General features: G+C 35.7%; 2 protein-coding genes across 2 annotated transcripts; one reads left to right on the forward strand and one right to left on the reverse strand.

The window, feature by feature from the left end:
• The first annotated feature begins 1,461 nt into the window (after positions 1 to 1,461).
• LOC103977613 (heavy metal-associated isoprenylated plant protein 23) lies at positions 1,462 to 2,356 on the forward strand. Its single transcript, XM_009393177.3, has 2 exons — positions 1,462 to 1,851; positions 1,943 to 2,356. The coding sequence occupies exons 1-2, from the start codon at positions 1,701 to 1,703 to the stop codon at positions 2,239 to 2,241; spliced, it is 450 nt and encodes a 149-aa protein (XP_009391452.1). The 5' UTR covers positions 1,462 to 1,700; the 3' UTR covers positions 2,242 to 2,356.
• Positions 2,357 to 3,549: 1,193 nt separating this feature from the next.
• Positions 3,550 to 23,965, reverse strand: LOC135607083 (uncharacterized). Its single transcript, XM_065098587.1, has 17 exons — positions 23,692 to 23,965; positions 21,341 to 21,394; positions 20,927 to 21,034; positions 17,342 to 17,453; positions 13,214 to 13,259; positions 12,793 to 12,864; positions 11,708 to 11,770; positions 11,465 to 11,619; positions 11,309 to 11,373; positions 8,737 to 8,887; positions 8,255 to 8,360; positions 8,018 to 8,153; positions 4,638 to 4,702; positions 4,378 to 4,563; positions 4,228 to 4,300; positions 4,052 to 4,149; positions 3,550 to 3,890 (listed from the first exon to the last, which is right to left on the reverse strand). The coding sequence occupies exons 1-16, from the start codon at positions 23,828 to 23,830 to the stop codon at positions 4,085 to 4,087; spliced, it is 1,596 nt and encodes a 531-aa protein (XP_064954659.1). The 5' UTR covers positions 23,831 to 23,965; the 3' UTR covers positions 3,550 to 3,890; positions 4,052 to 4,084.
• Positions 23,966 to 24,548: the final 583 nt, after the last annotated feature.

Consider the following 24,548-nt stretch of genomic DNA (forward strand, 5'->3'; position numbering starts at 1 on the left):
TGCCATTAGGTCATCTTAGACCCGTCTCTTGACACAACGAATTGATCGACTTATTCTAATTCCATGGCACTATATAAATCTCAGCTTTTCTTTCTCTCTCTTATTCTATGCCAAGGAAAAAAAATCTTGGAAATTATTATCACTACAATAATACTTACCTTAGACTACACGTCATCCACTGCGGCCTTATACAATCGCAGTTATAAATAATTTAAAAACAATGATTTTGTTGAATGTTTCATTAACTTAGACTTTTTATTATGAGTATAAAAAATCATATTAATAGAAGTCACAATTCTATGGAAACCATGCGAAAGAAATAAAAAAATATTTATCTTATCAAAACTGTTAGGGAAAAATATCATTGATGTCTTAGTCAGTTTGACGTGGTTCAGACCTGTATGTATAGAGTTATCCGATGTTCCTTCGAGATGGAAAGAAATAACTTATGAGGTGTCACCTATGCGAAGATCAAAGTCAAGAGAGATTTTTCGACATAATTCCTCTGACACTCAAATTGGTGATTTGAGTTCTCCAAATGTTGGTTTAAGTAGTTCCAAAAAAAAAGAAGAGCTTTGTCTTCATTCGAAATATGTTTTTATACCTAAAAGAAAATTTGAGATTGCCTTCATAATAAATGAGAAAGGAAACTTATATTTTTCTATTTTGAATCTTTGTCCACACAAACAAATGAGCGGAGGGTGATTTGGATTTCGTGTGAGAACCATGTGTTGATTGACTGTAGATTTCCCTTGTCCTTTTTTGTATATTTATTTTTTTTTATTTCTCTATCCTTAAGAGTTGTGAGGATGTTATTTTATAAAAATTTCATATATCTTTATGTTTTAATGGAAGAAGTATGTAAGAAAATAAATATTATGAGCAAGATTCTTACAAGACGAGAGGAAAGAAAAGAAAATATTTTCAAAGTTTATGTGCAAAATTATATAAGGTGATTTGCGCACGAGTTAATCAGGATTATTAACTCAAGAGAACTTATAGTTGATCTTACATAATGAAAAAAAAAATTAATAGACTTAGAGACTGAGTGTCACGTCACATAAATCTTATGTTTACTTTTAATATTATATTTTAATTATTGGTTATTCATATTATTCTTTTAGTATCAAGATGTGGTGGGCGGATAATGACAAAGAAGTTTAGTATATTGGATCAAGTGAAGAATTAAAGGACCACACTATGCTATTTAGGTGAATTCGTCCAAGAACATTTACAGTTCAAGTTCCAATAGGTTTCTTGTGCCTTAAGGACCAGCTTCTCCACTCCCCCACACGTCACCTTATATTATTCTTCTGAGGGCCAAGTCCCAATCACACACACACAAGTACAGTATCGTTCCCTGTTGAATTTGCCTTAATCATTGCTGCATTCGAAACCTTTTGGGTTGGTGATAGTCTTTTTGGTTTCTCTCTCTCGTGCCTATATAAGAGGGGTTGCAGTGAAGCAAAGTTGCAGCAAAGAAGACCAACCCGAAGTAAGGTATCTCAGAGAGAGAGAGAGAGAGAGAGAGAGAGATTGTTTTCCTTTCCAAGGAAGAACAAACACCTAGAGCTAAAAGCACCAGTATAAGCTCTTGGTCTGATTCATAGTTCTTCTCATAAACAATCTTGTCCCCTCTTCTTCTCTCCTTTCCTTCTTTTCTTTTATGATTGTCGAGGGTGTAGCTGCAAAGGAGCACCATGGGAGGCACCTTAGATTTCCTCTCCAGCTTGCTCGGCGGCGGCCACAGGTACAATAAGAGGAAGCAGTTTCAGACTGTGGAGCTCAGGGTCAGGATGGACTGCGAGGGCTGCGAGCTAAAAGTTAGGAATGCACTTTCTACCATGAAAGGTTCGACCTTCTCCACCTGTACTAGTCGTCCGTCGAGCCATTGTTATACCAACTCCTGATCTACTTCACTTCCACTGGGTGATCTCCACAGGGGTTCGATCGGTGGACATCAGCAGAAAGCAGTACAAGGTGACTGTGACAGGCTATGTGGAGCCACACAAGGTGGTGAAGAGGGTCAAGTCCACGGGGAAGAAGGCTGAGATCTGGCCGTATGTTCCTTATAACGTCGTTGCTCGCCCGTATGCTGCTCAAACCTACGACAAGAAGGCACCTGCGGGGTACGTAAGGAACGTGGAGGCGATCAGAGTCTCCAGCCAAGTCGTCAAACCGGAGGACGAGCTTGCCGCCTTGTTCAGTGATGACAACCCAAATGCCTGCTCCATAATGTGACTCTACCAGTCTCAACTCTGCTTTGCGGAAGAGTTACTGCAGTGTAAGGAATTCACATAATAGATCATATTTATGTAGCAGTTCGATACCCAGGAAATCTTCATTGGAAGTAGTAGTGATTATGTTTTCTAATAATAAAGAAATAAAAAAAGAAAACATGTGATGATAAAAATTAAAAAAACTACCGGAGTCACTGTAGCTCCTTATCAAATCAAAATCAAAGACTCCATAAATTAGATTGGCCTGACATCAATACGTTTAAACAGCTTATAGTCAACGCTAAGAGGTTGACCTCCATAGAAGATCCTATACTCAATAGAGCCGAGCAATAACCTGAGGCACCAAAGGAGCTGATCCTAAAAGAGTTGACAAACTTATCCTGAGAACTCTAATCAGATGTCATCATGAAATGAGAAATTTTATGATAAATGGTAGTATCAAAATGTACTTTTCAGGGCTGGGCATAAGTAGATGTAATATATTAAAAGACGCATCTCCATGAGACTTCACCGGGAGCCTATAACAATCCTCACGTATGGATGAGGATGGCTGTTCTGCTGTGACAAGGAATTAAATGGTCATAGAATATTATGCCGCCATCACAGCAATTTAGTTGGTTATAGAATACTATGTCGCACACTTTGTAGTGCTAACAAGAGGAGCAAGGCATGTGCTGAATAAGCAATTGAGTAACGTATATTTTGTTAGAGGATAGGCCTTCAATAAAGTTAAATAGCTTAATATAACAGGACAATAGGGAAAACCACAAGCAAAAGTACATCTAAGCGGATCAATTTATCATATATTTTTTAATATTTTTCACTTAACCAAACAACCGATTAAATATATCAATACCGTAGCTTTAGCTTGTCATCGTTCACCACTTAATCTTCTCCTAGACATCAAACAAGAAAACAAACTGCTAAGAAGAGGAGCAGACAGAAAACCCCCAAGAATGACTGACTAGTTTTTTTTAAAAGATGATCCAAGAAAACCAACCACCAATGCCGCAGCAACAGCAGCCACTCAGAGAGAATAATTTCGACAGCAAATATTTTCAAAGACATAACCATTGATGAATCAAAGCCACAGCATCTTACCATCCTGCTCAGGTGTCGTGTAACTTTATTTTTTCCTAACATTGGAATTCTTTTTCTGTTCTCTTTCTTAGATTTCAGCAGGATCTACATGGCATCAAACACTTGGATCTGTGATCAGATAAAATGATCGTTTTTATAAAACATGTAGAAACCATAGAGCAACCGTAATAATCTGGCATTCATAAGCAGCCATAATACATGACACATATTGAATCACATCAAGAAGAAAATATGGAACACTAGGAGAAAAAAATATAACATTTCCAGGTTCAGCTTAAAATACAGGAGTGATAGGAGATCAAGTCACCGAGACATTACTTTCTATAAGCATGAAGCAGCACTAGGATGCTAAAAGCAAGAAGTTGAATTGTAGCTCGCTCACACATTTGTATCTGACTGGAAAATGTGCATCATAAGATGTTACAAGAACCTCGATAATTATAAAAATAAGCAGTCTTCGCCAAAGCTAGAATTTAGAACTCATGCGCCTTTCCAATGCTCTAATGGGAGCCATGGTCTCAGCAAGTCTGCTTCCAAGAAATTCTCAACCTAACCAATACATTTAAGCAAAATACTTTACTCAGAGAGCAAAAATGCCAGTTCCTATTGCAACCAACATAACTGGAAACTTTTTAACAAATGCTGGATAGGAAAAGGAGATTCTTAACCAGAAATCCTCCAAATAATAGGGGGAAAGAAGAAACAAGCACCTTTCATCTATATCAAAATTCAATTACATCCAGTTACACAAATGTGGAGTTTCCGGCAGCTGGAAGTGAAACAACTTTTCCCACTGCCACTGTTTTCCCTGTAAAAGCAGCTTACAAAGTAAACGACTGCCACAAGCTCGATTCACATAATCAGTAGCTAGTAGCTGTCATTTTACCTTCAGTTCGAAGCGTGAATCTCCCAAGCTGGGCGAAATCAGAAAAATTCTCGATGCATATCAAGTTATTCACCTGAAAATCATTCATAGTTAGAACTGTGGAAATGCATATGGTTGTCATCCTATTTTCGGTATTAAAAGGACTTGGACCTGAATGCGGCACACAACAACAGCACCATTCTTAACAAAAAGAGGTTTTCGTTTTGGCTTCCTCTTTTTGGGATCAGTATCCTTCTTTTTCTTTGTATCAATTTCTTCTATAAGTTCTACAATTTCACATTCCTCAACAATTGCATGGATGTGCAATACGGCCTTGTAGCCAGCAGTAAAGATAGCCTGACAAAATCAAGGTTGGTTTTGTTTTCTGAATAAGCCCAATAGCGACAGCCATCCAAAAGGGAAACACTTACATTGTCCAGCAACTCGAGAATCTGCAATTGAGCTTTAAATTCAAATACTGCACCTACTGGATTTGCTGCATGACATTATTTTGAAAAATCAGCAGTATTAGTATTGTCGATCTTCTGATTCAAGCAAATTAAAAATGAAAATATCCTTCAGTCAGATATACAAAAAACAGTGATGTCAGTAAGCCACATTAAACCCAATTCTTGCTGTGAGTGTGCTTTGATGTTTTGTGGGCTAACAGGTGTACGGATATCAATTCACAAGTGACCTACATTTCTGTTTTGGTTGTACTTCGATTTGGATTTTATTGGATCAACATTTAGAAAGCAATTTTAGTGTGTGGGGCTATGGTTAACCGGTGGTATGCTGCTAAATATTTTAAACATTAGGTACTTTGAGAATAGATTAAAAAAACCTTTAATAACTCATCTTGTCTTTGGTAAGCAGAAAGACTAATTAAGGCTTCTACTTTTCTCCAAAGTTCTGTTTCCAAGAAAATAAAGATCCTCAAATTGTAAGAATACAATTCATCGAATTCCAGTACAGATATAACCATAGTTAGCATATGATAACAAGAACGAGGATGAAGAATAATCTTCTACATCGAAGGAATCCAAGAGGACAAAAATAGACTTCAAGAAGTGTCCTTGTGCATGATCCAGTTTTCTGGTCCCAGGTCTACCAAAAAGACAATGCAAGCGAGATGTCCTAGAGAAAGAAATGAGAAATACATAAACCAACTAAAGCAGCAGCAAGTCCAACATCACGAATTTGTTTTCCTTCACACCTCAAGTATCCTTGGCAAGTGATACATGAAAATAATAGCAACAGGACCAAACCTATGCTTTACCACTTTGAAGGCGTGTTTATTAATTAAAATGATTTCAGTTCTAAAGTTCCAAGGCATTTAAGTCACTGATTCTGTTCGGTCAGAAGAAAGGTCCATGATACCGAGGGTATCTAGGGTCTAAATTGAACTGCAGCTAGAAAGAGTAGATCAACATAAAAACTGTTTAGCAAAGGGTTAAACTAGCATACTTTGACAGGCCAGTGTTAAATATCACCATTAAGGCGAGCATAGAGGAAAAGAACGATCACAGGTGGAACTCGGGTTCATGGAGGAATAAGATGAGTTAACTCAAGGGAGAGAAGGCTGAGATTAAAACAGTGTGGAGAATTCAGAACTCCAATTTCAAATCACCCCCTGAGCTTGTGAAACTACCCAGTAAGTGGCTCGGAGGATATCAGGCCTACATAGCATCGGTGCACTAGACTATAGAGAATTTGTGAGGCTTGCATGAAGCAGGAAGTAGCCTAAATATCTTGGAGATCACTTGCTCCATTTGTTGAACAACCAACAAAACCAATACTGATTGAGATTCTGACAGATCCACTCCAATAAATCAAGAGAATGGACAGACAAATGTTCAAATGGATCCATTTGATGCAGAAACTTTACCTCTAAAACATAACAGGACACTAAGAGAATCCAACGAACAACTAAAGGGTGATACCCTCATGGAAAGACACTGAAAAAAAAAGAAACAGAAGAAGTTAGGTGATGAGAAAGAAGAAGAGAGAGAAGGGAAGAAAAACAAAAAGAGAGACAAAGGTAAGAAAAGAAACGAATATAACTCACCCTAAATGCTTCAGAAGAAAACATGGAAGGGTAGGCCTTCCTTGGCAGTGAAGGGACATAATGAAATAAAGAAAAGAAAGGAGAGAAGATAAACAAGGGATGGGGAGGGGAAAGAAAATACAAGGGTAAAAGAAAGAAATCAATGCAAATACTCCATGCATATACAACTCCCGAATGCTTCAACTTCGACACACTAAAATAACATCACCAAAATCTAGAACCCACCACTGTACTACACAACTCACCTCAAGCTACTTTAAAAGGAACCTTTCACAAAGTTTAGGTACTCTAGGCCATGGTATGCAATTTCGAATAGTACCGCCCGATACGGGCGGTACGTAATGGTTCGACGACATATCGGTACGCGGATCACCTGCTACCGGACAGAACGTGCTACAGTAAGAGGAAGAAATATTTAAAACTACTCGGTACGCCCTGGTGTACCACTTGGTATGCCCTGGTGTACTGCTCGGTACGCCCTAGTGTATCGAGCGGTACATGATACCATACCGTACCGAGCCAACCTCGAAACACCGGTACGGTACGATATTGCATACCTTGCTCTAGGCAATCATAGAAGAAAAAGACTAGTTTCAAGTATCTAGTTAAGAATCCCAAGTATGCTTAATAGTTAATACAAACATCAAATGCAACGTAGTTTTAAGTTGTGAATGCCATTTGCCCGTGCATTTAAGTCATAAGAAATGGAGCTAACAACTCCATGTGTACATAAACCTGCATATACAAATAGACAGGTATATTTTGATAGGAAATTAGTTCTCATCCTAGTATAACCAGACTCGATAATCAATATCCCCTATCGACCTAAGACTTAATTCCCAGCACAACTTGAAATCCAGTTTAACTGATGGCCCTAAGTCAACAAAACACAAATTCATAGTTGAACCCCCAACATTATGCTGAGTGTACGAAGCTAGGTATCTTTAGTGGTCGCAGCAATTGCAACTTTATATAAAATGATGATAACAACATATAGGAAAAACCTAAATAGTACCAAAAATACAGCTCAGTACATACAGTATTCAGGAGACATTACAGAAAAGTTAGACAGTAATTTTCTTTTTATCACTAACAATATATTTTTCTTTTCAAACTCAGTCTGAACAGCCTAGATGCTGAACTGCAGGGTTCATATTTTCAGCATGCACACATCAGGAGTGACAGGTAAACAACCCGAAAAACTACATAAAACAAGCAATTGTACTTGATGTTGCATTACTTTCTTCTTATTTTCTCTCCGTACTTCTGCATGTATCTTGTGTCATTTAGGTATTTCCCCACAGGTTTACCTTGATTTTGTTCCCTCCTAGAAGATGTCACAACATATATGCCTCACAAATTAAATCTTACATTCATCTATATGAATACCTTACCGGGTGCTTCTGCCCTCTTCAAAATGACTATATTGATTAATGCATGCCCATCCTGTTCTGCTCAAACATGTTTTGGCTTGTAAAAAAAAACACAATAATATCAAACACAGATATGAGAAGTAATTTCACATATCCTGCAGCCACCTCAAGTGTATTTTGTTTAATTTAGTATATATGGTGTTGGGAATCTCACTCACAAATATTGCAACCATTCACTTGTCTATGTTAACCTATGAAAGTTGAAATAGTTGGTCAAGAATTGAATGCATGCTCATCTTTGAAGTGCTAATCAAGCAATTAAGCTAAATAAAATTACAAAGACTACCAATCCCAAAGTAGTGATACATACCGACACTTGAAAGGACAAAACCAGCCAAGATGTCCTCTTCTTCAATGCCTGATAATCTTACCCTGACATTCTCGCCAGGACCAGCGCGTTTTACTTTATTTTCATCGCAATATATAGCAAGAACTTTGACACTGGCCTATACAACAGCATATAAGAAAATTTAGTTACTCCAAGTTCACTAACTGCAACTTGAAAATGGTACTTTTAGGCGGCTTGTAACAAAGAAACACATTATACCTTGTTAGGCATAACCAACAAACTATCGCCTTCCCGGATACTTCCGGACTCCACTTTTCCCATCACTACAATTCCCATGTCCTTGTATTTATCAATAATTGGCAGTCTGCATATCAAAAATACTCAAATTTTACACGTCGAATATAGGGTACCAAAATTTCACAAAATGAAGGAAAAGAAGAAGAAAGGATTGTTTACACCCACATGAAAAAGAAGTGAGACCAAAACTATGTGAAATAGAAGACAAATATAAGACAGTTAAAAGGATGAAGTGGTTAAGGATATACATACATACATATATACACACATATACATACATACATATATATACATATAAACATACATATATATATAAAGCACCATCATAGTTTTTCTTTTTCCTTTTGAAGATCCAAATTCTGGAAGTAATCAGAAATGCAAAGTGTCGAAGTTCATTGGAGACATCAAGTCATGGTTTATAAAAGGCAGTAATTTTTGCAAACCTGAAAGGTCCATTAGGATCACGGGGTGGAACTTCAACAGAATTGAAAACTTCAAACAGGCACGGACCGTCCCACCAACCACAGATGCTTTTCTCAACTCTGGTCTTCATGTTGCTACCCACCAACCCAGATATAGGAAGGAATTGAACATCTGAATAAGGAGCATTAGCAACATAGAAATTTAATTAAGGTCTATTAAGTGAAGGCATCAGTAATTTTCTCAAATAATCAACAAGTTGCATCCTGCAACTGACATTGTTCAGCAAGGTTTCCATTCCAACCTTCTAACTTAATACCCAGGTCTCCCTAGTTGACTTGCAGATTTTAGAAGATATCAATCAATTGCAAAATATCAGAGCAATCCAATAAAACATAAAGAACTATATTCATGATAAGCACAAACTAAGCAAATTAATACAAATGAAATCGTAACTCTTATTTTTTCATAAATATGTCTTAGACTTCATTAATACATGCTTGGTCAGTTCCACATTGTATCATAACCTACATTTCCACTGACAAAACCAAACACAACAAAATTGGAAGGCTTGCAGATGTCAACAGTTTCCAATAATGCGTCAGGCATGCCCAAACCTCAGGTCTGGCAAGGTATGGCTTTTGTGGTGATTAAATTCATGTATTATAAAATTTGTTAACTATATATTTATGATGTATGGGCAATACATGTGTCGTCTAATTGTATCATAACCTACATTTCCACTGACAAAACCAAACACAACAAAATTGGAAGGCTTGCAGATGTCAACAGTTTCCAATAATGCATCAGGCATGCCCAAACCTCAGGTCTGCTTGGTACATTTCCATGTTTAGTGCTGTGACAATGGCACCTTACACGTTCATGTCAGTCACATGTCCAATCATGCCCCAAGTTTACCTATTTTCTAATTTAGCATAATAATCATTTTGGTAGTTATGCTGCACCACTAGCAAGGTATGGCTTTTGTGGTGATTAAATTCATGTATTATAAAATCTGTTAACTATATATTTATGATGTATGGGCAATACATGCGTCGTCTAATTTTATGTACTTTTGGAAGTTCTTTATCAAACTAGGATACTGGGATCAGTTATCATTCATGGCCAACAAAATCAGTTCCAGTAAAAACATTGTTGATACAAGGAACTCTTGTCTAGCCCAATCTCAACTATCATCTCTCATCTCCTCAAATTCATCAACTGTCTTCGCATTGCCCTTCTCTTTCCACTTATAGTCTGCTGGATGAACTACTGCTATGTTATTTTAAATGGCATCAGTTGAATAATGTTACTTTGTCATTATAAACACACTATTACTGATCTCACATCAGGAATTCAGAGCTCATGATGATTAGAATTAAGTGGAGAAGTATCACCATCCTCGAATTACAAGCCAGCTGAGTGCAATCAGTGGCTTTTCACTTGCTATTCTGTAGGAATGATTGAGACTGATCGGTTGTTCAACGGGCCATGAATCTAAATCAGATAGCACGGTTCCAAGTGAGGTCCATGCCAGTCTGGCTTACACTTAAAAAGAGATTTACGAAATATACACATAGTTCCAGCTTAATTTAAAAAGTTGCAAACTTGACACGAGAACTTTTAATATTAAGATATGCAAAAAATCTAATTCTAAGTGAAAATTAAGTAATAAACATGTTGGTAGAATTCAAATTTACTCTGACTGGAAAAAAACCAAATAAATCATGAAAGAATATTTAAAGAAGACCAGGTGAAAAAAATAGTATTATCAACCTTTTAAGAAGATCAAATGCAAGAAAAAAAAAAGAGTGATGATGTAATTCTGGTCTTTTGAAGCTTAAAACAACTCATGAAAGTAGAGAATATTTGAAAAATATTCTCACGAGTCCACTGGCAACAACCATTGGCATGAGTCTAATCATATTTCATCAAAATGCATAGAGCATAATTTCATGAAAGGGTAGGGGGTTTATCAGAGAAAATTACTGTAAGAAAGGCACAGTCTACAAGATTACACCTAATCATTTGCAAATGTATATATAATTTTTTTTATTTTATCAATTCTAGAAATCTCATACATGCATGTCAACACTCTCAACTCAACTATCCTAACTTTTTGTATATATTCTTTTTTCCAATTGTCCGATACTTTAATCCTTTTTTTTCGAAAACACTTTAATCCATTTTAAGAGCTACATTATGATCGAACAAAGCTCCCAATATCCCTCTCCACTTTAATCACTCTGTTTTTACTCTCTAGACAATGTTTTCATCAATCCATCCTTTCTGCTGTAAAACAGATCCATACTTGTAAAGAATCCATAATAATTTATACAGGATTTAGGACATAGCTATTGGCAAACTAATTCTCCAGAAAAATTAAACAAGATGTGATGAAACAAACAAAACCGACCCAGTCTTGTACCAACTCTCTTTGTTGTTCCATTTACAGTTGATACTTAGTTCAGCCAATTCACAAGACAGAAATGTCCATAAACCAGATGCTCAAGATGCCTCAAAGAGGAAGCCAAATGAACATAAAATAGTACCCAAAAACATTAAACATGCAATACAAAAGTTCGTTTATGTTACCTTTCTTTACATTGTAACCAGAAGACCGTAAAAAGGGAACCATCTTAGATTCGATCTCATCAAATCTGAAGCATAATAAACCAACAACAACATTTTACAATTTTAAAGGTAAAGCTCATTTGGACTGCAGCAAAATGTTATAAACAATAAATTGACCTTTCTTTTGACCATCCCACAGTAGGATCATCCATTTTGTTGACAACAACAATCAACTTAACAACACCCAATGTTTTCGCAAGTAGCACATGTTCACGGGTCTGCCCACCTTTTTCAAATCCAGTTTCAAACTCTCCCTTTCGAGCAGATATGACCTATTACCCAGAAAAAGGCCAAAGTATAGGACTCATAAAATTTAAAACTTCACACATGCTAAATAAATATGTTCATATACAAACTTACCAAGACGCCAATATCAGCTTGAGATGCACCACTGATCATGTTGGGCACATAGCTTTTATGACCCTGCAATAAAATTTGAACCTTGTGAATTGGCTACATAAGCAGTGAATTATACAATTATTCTAAAAGAGAATACATGAGTACTCAGAAAATGTCAAGAGGAGAGCCACAGCATGTTTCAAAACAAATGAGTATGAAAGTGAAAAACAGGCCCAATCAAGTAAAAGCATGCATAAACCATACCACAAATAATAGAAATGCTTGGGGACTGAACCGTCAAATAACAATAGCATTTGAAAATCAAGTTAAATGGACATTTCTGGTTTAACAACAAATTTTTTGGTAACTATATTTCCCTTTTTATCTCATTAGACTCCACAAGGGTACAAATCATAAGATGTCCTTCAATAGATACATTATTTATGAAAGAATAAGGCAACAGGAAAGTGAATTTTCTAAATAAAAGGAATTACCATGACAGGTTGCATTTCTTTTTCTTTTCATCTTAATTTAGCCAAATAATAGATAGCAGCATTTCCCTCGAGGAATATATCATGTATAGGAGAAAATGCCAACAGGCAACAAAATCTTCTAACTTTTCAATGCATTTCCATCTTTTTGAGATTCTAGTCAACATGTGTGTCACAACATCGTTGAATGAGAATGCAATAATTTGCATTATCAATAAATTTTAAGATTTTCAATCAAAAGACAGTCATGCACTTTCAGCAAGGTTTTTCATATTATAACCACTTAAAATTAGCTTGTGTTCAAAATTTGGTGTACAACTAATTCAACATGTCAATAATTGTTGATAAAATGTATACCAGCAAAACTATTTCTTTTACTCTGGAAAGAAACCATCATAAAGATAAAAGTTGTGAAAACAAAAAATATAAAGAGAACAAGATTTCTTCGAAAGCACATGTCAAAGAAACCAAAAACAAAGAAAATAAAAGAGGAAAGCTTCTGGCTAAAACAAATTGATTTCAGGTTTGCAGTGCAACAAAAAACCATAGGACTACAAGTGTAACAACTCACAAAATAAGAAAAAAGATTACTCAAACATGTACAAGAGAAGTTACCGGGGCATCTAAAATTGTGAATCTTGTACTTTCTGTCTCAAAGTGAGCTCTGCCAACTTCCACAGTTATTCCCTATAGACCATATGAAACAAGAAAAGGCAGAACAGCTCACTAATCAAATGATTTTCCAAGCAAAAAAGAAATGATTAATCATCTATATGTGATAGTATCTCCTTTACAGGGTCACCATTTCTAATATATCACAAACTATAATTTATAAAATTATTTATCCACATAGTTTGTCATTTCTTATTCACAAACCATTAACACCAGAGAAACCAAAGTCCTAAAGCATAGAAGAACTGAACTTAATAAATAGTGACAGATGATACACAAATCCAATAAGTACAATGGTAGAGAAATAAAGTCTTGGAATAGATTGAAAGTGAGCCAGATATGAGAATGCAGGTAATAATCAAACCTTTGTCCGCTCTTCCTCGTTTGTGTCCATAATGTAGGCCATGTACCTACAAGATCACGCAACAGGCCTTGTAATAAATCATTATTTCAGAATGATTCAATTGAATGCAGCTTGCAGACCGTAATACAGTGGAAAGTTAATTAGTTCCACATGGTAAACAGAAAAGAAAAGGTTGGACTAGTTATACTAGGTGTTGGCTCATAACCTATAAGGTTAAATTTTTAACTGTACCAGTGTCTTATTACCATTTAATGCATGCACCATTGCTGGTTCAGTGTTCACTCCCATAAAGAGTTGTGCTAGCAAATCTGGCATCATAGCCCATATTTAGGTTCAGGCTTCGTGGATGTCATGCAGGTCAACTTCTTGCATGGTCATAGCTAAACTAGTGCATGGTTAAATAAAAAATGGCATAGTCAACCAATGGATTAAGGGGTGTGGTTATGGGTTTCAGTAAACTCTCACATGAACAATAGATTATTAGGATATCACAAAGTTGATTGGTACAAGGAAAAAATATATATAGTTGATTGCTCCCACATGGTTAAGGAATAAAAATACAAGGAGTTCCAAAAAGGTTCAATCATGTCATTTTGGCAAAACATTACCCACAAAAGGTCTCCAAATAGTTGAATTAATAGCCAAACTCACCATTCTGCTTCCGTATTTTTGTATTTTAAAAGTTGTGCAAAATGAAACATCTAATAATTTTAGAAATGGGAAAATTAGATATTTTCAAGTGTGGTAATGTGAAATCTATATATTAATGAGCTTCTCTCATATAAAATGCTGTAATACTTGAAAAGATACGAGGTAGCAATTCATAGCTATTCTAAGGATTGGGTTATTGATACAGAATGCAGAGAAGACACGAAAGGAATTAGTAACTACTAGATTTTAAATACCTAACAACTTCTAAGTAATTGAACATTGTTGATAAAAGCATAGATTATCTTCTACTTATAAAAGGAATTCAAATGACAAAGAATAAAAGCAAAGCCTGTAGCAATCACTATAGGTAAAATGTTTTAGCTAAACTCAACACCTGAAATTCAGCTTCAGCTGAAACTGACAAATTTAGTTCAAATATTTTGAACCTAACACCTTTTGTTATTACTAAAAACACAAAGAGGAATGAAGTTTGTGGGTTAAGAGAATACTTTTACGATACAATGAAATCCACAAAGGAAATAGTTTTATATTTATCAATCAAGGAAAGCATATTTTAATATGGACCTAAGGCTTGCATAAAATAACAGAAGACTCCATATTTATTATGAACAGTACTATATAAAGAGGTGCAAAAAATATTTTTTGAAATTGTACTAGAGAACCTATGGTAGAACACTTATGTGCATAGGGGCCGTTGTATTTGTTAAAGTTTCTGACCCAAAATTGATCAAACCAACAACATGACAAAACATAGCTTGATCTTAAAAATATGTGGTTTTCTAAAATGGTCTAAATTGTGCCAGTCATGATCCTTTTTGAGAAGAAAAAATAATTTTGGAGGTATACGTAAATGAAAATGAAGGAACAATACTTGAAGAGATTTCAAAGAGAACTAATCCAGAATACTTAAGCCACGGGATCTAGTTCAACAATATCAAGAATTGGCCTCCTGTCAAATGAACTAAGAAGGCCCGACATGCCACCTGCTCAAGGGCTACATGATCCTTGCAACTCTACGCAGCAGATATGCACAACTGGACTACCTCATGCTAGCACTCCTACCTAGCCCCTACACACTGCTACCACTAAGTTGCTTCACAGTGAAACATTGACTGAGCTAAGCGGACAGACACCACTGCCCCTACCCTGCTGAGTCTCAAGTTCGATGTTCTCATGGCCTCCTTGTGTGCACACTGAGATTTTAGGGATGCAAGAACCAAGGCTGCAAGCTTGGAATCTTCATCAACATCAATCCGCTGACTCTCATACTCATCATAAACAATTAGCTCAACTGTCCAAGTATTCATGTCCTTATGTTGCGCTTTTTACTACAACATTAGAGCTTTTCGAGATGAAAGCTTGTCTGATCTGCTATAACACCTTTGTGCATCTGACAACATCAAAATATCCACCAGCCAAATAGTGTTTGAGACAGGTTATTCCTCCACCCAAACCAATGTTGTTTAGTGTAAGAATTACCATAATGGTGGTTATCCAAGCGACAGTAATGATATCACGCCAAATTGGCACTCTATTGCTTTCCAAACTTAGATCTGCATGTATTTAGGCTATATCATTAAGGATCTAAGACAATCCACACAGATGCATGTCGGATCCACACAAATCCGCAAAGATTTTCGTAAGCTGCAAACAAATCCACAATATTTTTGTTCAGAATCATTCAAAAGTATATATAACATTCCTCTGTAAACTCGACAAGAACCCTAAAACTTAGATCTAGATCCATAAAATGATGACATTATAGAGAAAGAATAACAAGAATACAACTCCATTTAAAATAAACTGAATAATTTCATATTTGAGATTTGGATTTCCTTATTTCAAACAAAATGAGATGATTTATTGAGAATGAACCTTCAATTGCCTATGATAGTCCTCGAATTTGAGAAAAATCAAGTTTGGGAGAGAGTTTTTGGTGCCGAAATGGGAGAAGAAAGATTTGAACTTGAGAGGTGAAGAAATGAGAGGAAGAGGGCTCAGTGGGTCTTTTTATTTGGGACAGGTTCACGCTGGATGTTTCAATCCAGTTAGACCAACAAATATTGCATTGGCATTTGAATCATTCATCTATCCAATATTCTTAATTTTTCACTGCTACTCCCTTGTTTTTTCTTTCCCAATTCTTCTTCCCACAAGGAGACATAATACTCATGATGGATTAGCAAATTCAACATGCTTTAAGAAAAAAAATCTACATGGTTTCTTTCTCCACATAATATTCAGTTTAAATTATCTATTATTGGTTTAAGAAAATACATAAGCAAAGAAGATCGTGGTTGTTTCAAGAACTAGCATCTCCCTATTTTTGCTTCTATTTCTCCTAGTTCCTCACCACTTCTCCATGGGCTAACTAGCAACCTCCATATAGTATGATACATATGCAAGATCCTACTCTGATTCCCTTCCCACCAAGGAGAGAAAAATACTCGGGGTGGACCAGCAAACTTTGCAAGCTTTATTAAAAGATTTTTGTAGCAGCAACAAACATCTTCAAATAAAAATATGAAGTATTGCTTGTTCTTTTACACCAAATTCAGTATAAATTATTTGTTATTACTTCCAATTAATAGTTAAGAAGATTCATTTTGTTGTTTAAAAAGCCAGCATATACTCCATGTCACAGGCATCGAACATAAGATGTAATGCAGCTTAATATTCATTGAAATATTTGGTCTTTATGTCAACCAGCCATGAAATTTTGTGCTCCCATCAGAAATTTCTCTTTGAAAATAATCAATATCTATTACTTAAATGAGTCTAGATATAATTTGGATAACCACTATATTTAGGTTGACTAAGAATATCTGAAACTAAATCAGATGAGAACAAAACAGGAGGAGTGCAACTGAGCACAAATCACGTTTAAAGCTGACTCTTAATAATGGCATCTGATTTGCTCAAGAAAGACCGCCCTCCATAACTGACCTATAATCACTAAGCTATTCAAGAAAAAATGTGAACTCAAAATTCTTGCCTGTTAGGCATCTGAAAAAGAAGATATTTTAGTTTCCTCAAAAATCATGAACAATACAAACACAAATAACGTTCATGACAACACAATGGGATAACCCAGGAAGATAAGAATATTTGTTTACTGTGATTAGTAGTTAATACTGCTTAACTGCACTGGACTACATTTCTTGATGAAGCAGAAGTATATATCTCACGATGTAGAAAATGATGAAATCTATAAACATGTATCCGAATCTATTGTAAAATATGCTGAAACTAGTGACTAGTAGCAATTGTAACAAGCCAACTTCATTTGTACCTAACACTGGGGAAATTATAAGTATATGATATGCAGATTAGAAGATCATTGTATGACCATACAATTATCCAACACCATTTTTCTGATGATTACATAGCAGTTCATTAACTCAGCAGCACCTTAATAAATAAATATCATAAATTTGGATTATAGCACTAGCATACCAGCTTTCTCGGCTTTTATCCTTAGCTTCCTTTTCATATTTCTGAATTGTTCGGTCGTCAACCTGACCACTCAGAAAAAGTATCTGTCCCCCAATTGTAGACTTCCCAGCATCTGCATCCATTAATATACAATATGAAGAAAGAAATTGTAAACAATTACTAGGTTTCAACTATATCTAGCTGAATAGGTCAGGAACATTATGCAGCAAATTTTGAACTAGATAAACCCAAATATACATCACCCTTTTTGAATGGCATTGATATATCAACAAGTTTAACAGGTTTCCAAGAAATACAATGAACAAAGAACATGTGAAAATTCGCCGATGAAGGATGCTGCCCAATTAGGACCAGGCCTTGAACAGGGGCTAAAGTGAAGCCAATTGCTGCTGGAAATGTATCATCAGCTGTTTGTTGCTGTCCTGGACCTATCTCAACCTAGAATGTTTATAGGCCTGATCAGTCAGTTGATAGTATGGTTCTTGGAATGTGTGGCAGCATCATGCTGCTGGTGTCAATATTAGAGGCCCAGTAATATCTGACATAAGACCAGTAAACCCTCTTTTGGCTTCCAAAAATTTTATCAATGGTTTGCTGCTGTTCTAGTATTTCAACATTGTTGGCAGAGAACTTCTGCACGCCAAAAGATAACAAAAAAGATTTCACAAGGTTTAGAAATCAATAGATGCTAATCAGTTAAGCTGTAGCATTGTCATCCTCATTAAGTTGAGTGTTGCATCCTCCATACTCAAAAGGTCATTACAATACTTTTGGAGGTACTTGTTGGTTATGACACCAAAAAAAAAGAGAGAAACCAAATCCACACCTCTCATTATAGTGGAGTGGATGACAACATCAAATTCCTTACACAGACAAAGGTACCTTAATACACTTCCCTTGACACTTGAGATTCTCTACTACTCACAATGACCTTGAACATGCAGACAGATTCCGTCTTTATTCTGAGCTTCTTAGTCATACCCATGACTATAAAACAATAAGTTGATGAGCCCATGTCTCCCAAAACCAAACTAGATGTCTTTTTAATGGAAGAAGTAAACCTCATAGCTTTTGGCTTTTATGCCACTCCATATACAACAAATATAAATATCTCTGATTCAAAGTTAGGGACCAACAATGTTGTTCTGTATCTCCAAATTCTTCTCCAGTTGTTCAAGGTCTAGGAAAGCTTACTCTTCATTTGCCATGACTATAAGGTGGGAGATGGTCCCCCACTTCAGGCCAAGAGTACTCTTCTCGTCACAATAAAAGCATACAACTCAAAAGAGACCATGTTGCCAACAAGGGACCAAATGAGAATATTGCTAATAAAACATGCAAGGCCACCAAGGTAACAAGCTGAGCTGGCATCACTCGTCAAACTAAGATGTTAGGGTTAGACTGCAATTGAACCAGTCTAATCTGACTTATAACGGTAGTGAGAGTGAACTGTTGGTCCTCTCCTTCATCACCCTCGCCTCAAGAAAAGCTACAAGGTAGCAGACCCTTCTGCTAAAACCTCTGAATGTAATCTCTCTTATATGCATCCAATGAACTACACAATCAACATATCTTTGTAAATGTAGTGCATCTTGTTGGCTTCTGAAATTCTTTCTGATATTTGAATATATAACCTCTTTGAGTAAGTTCATGCAGTGTGGCACTGTGATTCATCATGCAAGGTGACCAAAATCTTATCGAAAATGCCTAAGAATAAGTCCTCCAATATATACTTGCTCACCTGTAGAAAGTACCATTTGTACCACTGCATGGCTACATCAGAGAGTTAAAAGGTTCTAAACTAACCTTGGAGTCTTCCAAGTGTAACCATGCATCTAAAGAATTGCTTTGCCTAAAAGAAAGAACCAGTCTTGATGTCATTGATAAATGTAGGAAAACTGTTGATCCACCTAGACACACTATTGCTAAGACCCTAGTCCACTGGACCATCGGACTAAGCTAGTAGCTAAAACTAGTGGTGTGCCAACTACCAAAGAAATGTTGTGATTCCTATTTCTCCTGCAACAAAACAATTAGTTGTGACCATTAACTCCCATAGAAAAGAAACTGCTACTAATCATGTCGTTGTTGAATGTTTGGTGGTGCCAAAGATGGTGAACCACATAATAATCATCCAGAAGCATTCATCAGTCATCATCAGGATACACACATTTGATGCACTGACTTGATCACCTCCAGATTGTGATGGAGAATTGCTTAACCATATCTTAACATCATCATGCCTTAAAGCTGTTGCTTGATCAGTAGTACTATCCCAACTCCATGCCTAAAAGAACACCAAATTTATTGATGACAGCATTATTGAGGAGCACACCTTAATGGAGCTTGAGACATGAAACTCTTGCCAGCCACTTCATGTGTAGCACATGGCATGGTTGTCACATTGCACCTAACATCCCTAAAGTTCTTACCCATCATTGTAAAATCCTTGATAGTTGGGGATTTCATTGCTAACTAGCAGAAAACCTTCCAGTTGCTACAGAATTTGTGTGACCATTTAAAATGGCTGTCAAAGCTTCGACAATATACATGTCATTACTAGAAGTCTTTATTAAGTTTTCTCCAATATACAGTCTCTTCAGTGATGGTCACCATCATAAAAGTTCATGAAGGCATTAATTGGACCTTGATCTAATACTGAACTGTCAGCATTTGTTCCCCCCGATTAGGTTTTCTCAAATTCAAAGAGAATAGTCCCCCAAGGACATTGAGCCACAGGGAATAAAGCTGTATTGCTGGAGAATCACAGGACATATCCTTACTACTAACAACATTAGACTAAAAGAACTTGAAGAACAAAAATATTATTAATATTTTTGTTCATAGCAGCTTTCTTGACTCATAAGAGAGAGTAGGAACAGCCATCATTACAGTTGTGAGTCCTTATTGGACTGGGAAGTCCTATTCCAGCTGGGATCAGGCCTTTGACCCCTATTTAGCATCAATATGGTGTCAGCAATACAAAAAGCTTCAGTCCTTGTTTACTCGCCTAGGCCCCTAGGACCATCTGGTCTAGATTGGCATGAAGAAGTGCCTGATGCCCATCTGCATGGGAATATTATGAGAGGGAAACATAAAAGAATACCTGACAAGATTTTCTTTGAATCAATAACAAAAAATTTCCTGGTTCTCAATTTTCCTAGTAAATTATTCAGCGTAGAGAAAAAACAATTTATCAAAAAGATTCATCTAAATTCTAGTTATGTAATTCCATTTAAGTTCCAAAGAATAATTTGCAAAATAAATCACAAAAAATTATGGATCCAATGGACCAACTTAATTAATCCTTAATAGCCCCATGAACTTGTATATCAATACATGATTCTCCAACATCAATTAATTTTTTTTCAGACAAAAAATTGTCAGCTTTATTTTTACAGTTTGCAGAAAAATCATATTATTTTCTAATTTCAAGAGACCAAATTAATCATCAATACGACTACTAATTTTATGAGAAGTATGGAAAAACTAGTTTAGCAATGAAGTCAGTCAGTTTAGATAGCAAGAATGATATGGGTCGATGATCTTTATGAAAACCAGACCAAAAAAGATATGTTGACGCACCGACATGGCCGATGAAGACAACATTTAGGTGCCGTTTCTTGTCTTCCTCCTCATCAAGCTCATCAAGCTCCTCAAGTACCTCAGTTGTAACTGTCTCCTTTTCCTTCACTGAAATTACAATATGAAGCACTGAAATTAAGAAGAGAACATGATGGCAATTAAAAATAGTAGATACAAGAAACTTTGGTTTGAAGCTCATTTTGAAGTTCAGCAAAAAGACCCAGAGATCACTGGTAAAACTAGTACAATTATATCACTATAATAATAGACATAAAAAGAAAGAAAAAAACAGAAAAAAAAATTCATATGATCATGGTTAAAAAATCCAAATTAATTTAAAAATTTTACATTCTTTGATGGACTGCCCCATTTGTATACGGAACATGAATTATTCAATAGCAAACAACTTTTTACCTCTTGCTTCCAGCTGCAAAGATTGAAGGTTTGAATTAATCTCTTCTTTGAGATCTGCGAGTAACAATGAAACCGTGTCTCCATCAGAATAAAATTAGATTAGACAAATATTAAGTAAAGAAAACAATAAGATGAAGGAGATACTACAATAAATGACAAAAGAAATTCCTAAACAAGTTCTCACTTGTTTTATGACTTGCAAAACTTAATGGTTAACATCATCTATCTTAACCCAAATCACAAATAGATAACGGATGTGTGTCCTGCAAAGAAGGGGAAAAAATTTGACTCATTCCTCAACAAACCTTTAACTAGTAATAAAAAAAATTCCTATAAATGGCAAAAAAATATCCCTGAACAATTTCTCGCTTGTTCTATGCCTTTCATAACTTAACACATATCATTACGACAAATAGATAACAGACACATGTCCCACAATGAGGGGGGCAAAAATATAATTCATTTCTCGGCCATTCATTAACTAGGGATAAAAATATTTTTATATGAATATAGTTGTATATATTTAATTTTCTAAGCTCAGTATTATTTAAATAACTACTCTCTTATATTCTATACAATTGATTGCAAATTATGGTCTTTAAATAGTAGATAATGTTATTTTATAGGGAAAGAATCGAGGACTGAGTTTGTACGATAACAGGATACACTTGGAGGTTTCTATATAAAAGAGTCCTTAGACAGTATGTATTTAAACAGATATGAATCTCATAATTTAGGGTCAAAGTATAATTTGCTTGATCCGTTGCAGGCTTGATAGTGGGTTGTGACCTTTGGCTTGATAGTTGGTTGTGACATTGGGCTGCCCAAACGTTTACAGCCTCTTTACATCTTTTTCTCTGTCATCTATTCTCATTCTTCTATAGCTATGCAGCACAGTCCAAAATGGCCTACAACGAGAAGAAGGCACGAGTCTCCTTCTGTATGGTACATGGCAGACACACCTTAACTGTGTCCAATAGTGGCCAATAAGTCACATGGTGCAAACTTTTCAATATCAAAACTGATACTGCAAACGAATAAATAAACCACCTTCTCTTTTATTTTAGAAATTACTAGACTTTTAAATACCATTTAAAAGCCAGGGGAAAAATCAACTATGATCACATAATCAAATTACTCTTAACATGGCATATTAAAACTCAACTGTAGACACATAAAGCAATCCTTTATTCAAGGATCAGTTCTTTTTAATCTCATCGAATTAAATAACCCAAGAACTAGGATTATTGATCAATGAAATGTTAAACTTATGAAGTTAGTACAAGAATAAGGATGAAAATCATACAAAATAGGAACCGAATACCTTGATGGATATGTTCGACCATAAACAAATTATTCAAACTAGATTCAATTTCAACCCAGTATACACCTTCCATCCATATCATTGAGTAAAAACATCTAATGTTATCAAAATAAGACATTATTACTATTCATCTGTTCAACAAATTCTGTTTCCCATACTTGATATGATTTCGGTTTTGCTATCAATACTATAGTTACTAAACACTTCCTTTACTCCATCAAATTAGTCTCAAAACTAATTGTGGCTAATCCATATTACCTTGGCAACCATTAATATTGATTGTTGCATCACAAGAACCGAGAGTATAATACAAACTATAGCTTAACAATATAAAGCAAACAGATGCTAAATAGAAGGTATAGCAAGCCCAAGTTTCCCATAGCATTGGAAAGAAAACAAATGGAAGAGATAGATTATTGATCATTATATGGTGTCAACTAGGTAAGTCCATTGACCCACTAGAATATGAATGTCCATTCTTTTTGTGGATTTAAGGACAATTAAGCTTAATATTAGCTAACGTGGTGTAGCAATGAGCTACAACAGAACCTAACTGACAATTCTCTACTAAGAAAAGAAAAAAGTTCAAGCTGTTATTTCTAGTAACACAAAGCAAGGTAATCAAGTAAGAAAAATAAGCCAGGTAGAAAACGAGTTCGTGTAACCATGAATCTGTTTTTACTTCCAAAACACGTGATTCGTAATCCTATATACTACAAGACGGACGGTAATCAACAACTGATGTCAGACTCCCCAAATAAGAGATCGATTGTACACCGGAAAATTTTCAACGACTTGTTGGACTTAAATCGCAATATCAAATTTAATCAAAGAATATCTTGCACCAAGGTAACGTGATTAAAAAATTAAAAATCAGGAAAAAATCTACAAATCCGGCAGAGCAGGAATTCCATTAGGCCACCGAGAAAACGGCAGAGTAAAGTCCATCTTATGGAAAATCATCAGATCTAAACAGATCTCAACATACGAAGCAGATCCATCCGCATCCAAGGGACAGGAATCTAACCTTGTGACGGCGGATCGTCGGTCTTGTCAGCCACAGCCGGGGGCCGGTCCTCTTCGATCGGTTCGTCGTCCTCCTTGCTCCAATCGTCGGCCACAGCGGGCGGTTGTGACACGACCTCCGGCCTCGATTCTTCCTCCATCTTTCGCAGCGAAGTCGAACGAGTACCTTCGATCTCGCTCCGACCACTAGGGTTTCTGGGTCGTGTGAGGAAGAAATGCGGCGGCGCTGGGGCACGTTAAACACTAAGGTCGGCTCCCTCGGGATTAAGTTGGCCGCCGTGCTCCATAAGATATTAAACCCTGCACGTGCATAGCACCTGAGATATTACAACTTGCTGGCGTTCAAGTGCCGCTGAGAATGAAAACTCTGTAAATAAAATTCCCCCAAGAAATATCTCCTATCAACCTATTTCTTTTAGATGGACTAAGATTTGGGTCATAGGAATAAATTCTAGAATTCACATAAAAAATAAATTTTATAAAATATAAATATATGAGAGTGATTTTAAAAAAAAATCACTTCGATGCAAATTATATACATATTTCATTTCTTGACGTTATATACAATAAAAAAGTTATAAGAATTTGTATCATGATCCTTTTATAATATTTTTTCTATTTAGATACAATGTTTTCTGTATATGAACCAAAATAGTGTAATAATGTTTCAAAACACCAAAGTTGACTTTTTATGACTTGTTTTAAATATTTCAATGCAAATCATGTTCGTATCTATTTGTTGACATTATGAGCAATATATATATATATATATATATATATATATATATATATATATATATATATATATATATATATATATATATATATATATATATATATATATATATCATAACCTAT

The sequence above is a fragment of the Musa acuminata genome, chromosome BXJ2-3 (assembly GCF_036884655.1).
Source record: "Musa acuminata AAA Group cultivar baxijiao chromosome BXJ2-3, Cavendish_Baxijiao_AAA, whole genome shotgun sequence".
NCBI lineage: Eukaryota > Viridiplantae > Streptophyta > Magnoliopsida > Zingiberales > Musaceae > Musa > Musa acuminata.

Coding starts and splice junctions, on each gene's coding strand:
- LOC103977613 (XM_009393177.3), top strand. CDS start 1,701: ATGGGAGGCACCTTAGATTTCCTCTCCAGCTTGCTCGGCGGCGGCCAC. Junction 1,852..1,942: donor TGCACTTTCTACCATGAAAG/GTTCGACCTTCT, acceptor TGATCTCCACAG/GGGTTCGATCGGTGGACATC.
- LOC135607083 (XM_065098587.1), bottom strand. CDS start 23,830: ATGGAGGAAGAATCGAGGCCGGAGGTCGTGTCACAACCGCCCGCTGTG. Junction 11,771..12,792: donor TCACAATTTTAGATGCCCCG/GTAACTTCTCTT, acceptor ATTTTATTGCAG/GGTCATAAAAGCTATGTGCC. Junction 4,150..4,227: donor ATTCACGCTTCGAACTGAAG/GTAAAATGACAG, acceptor CTGCTTTTACAG/GGAAAACAGTGGCAGTGGGA.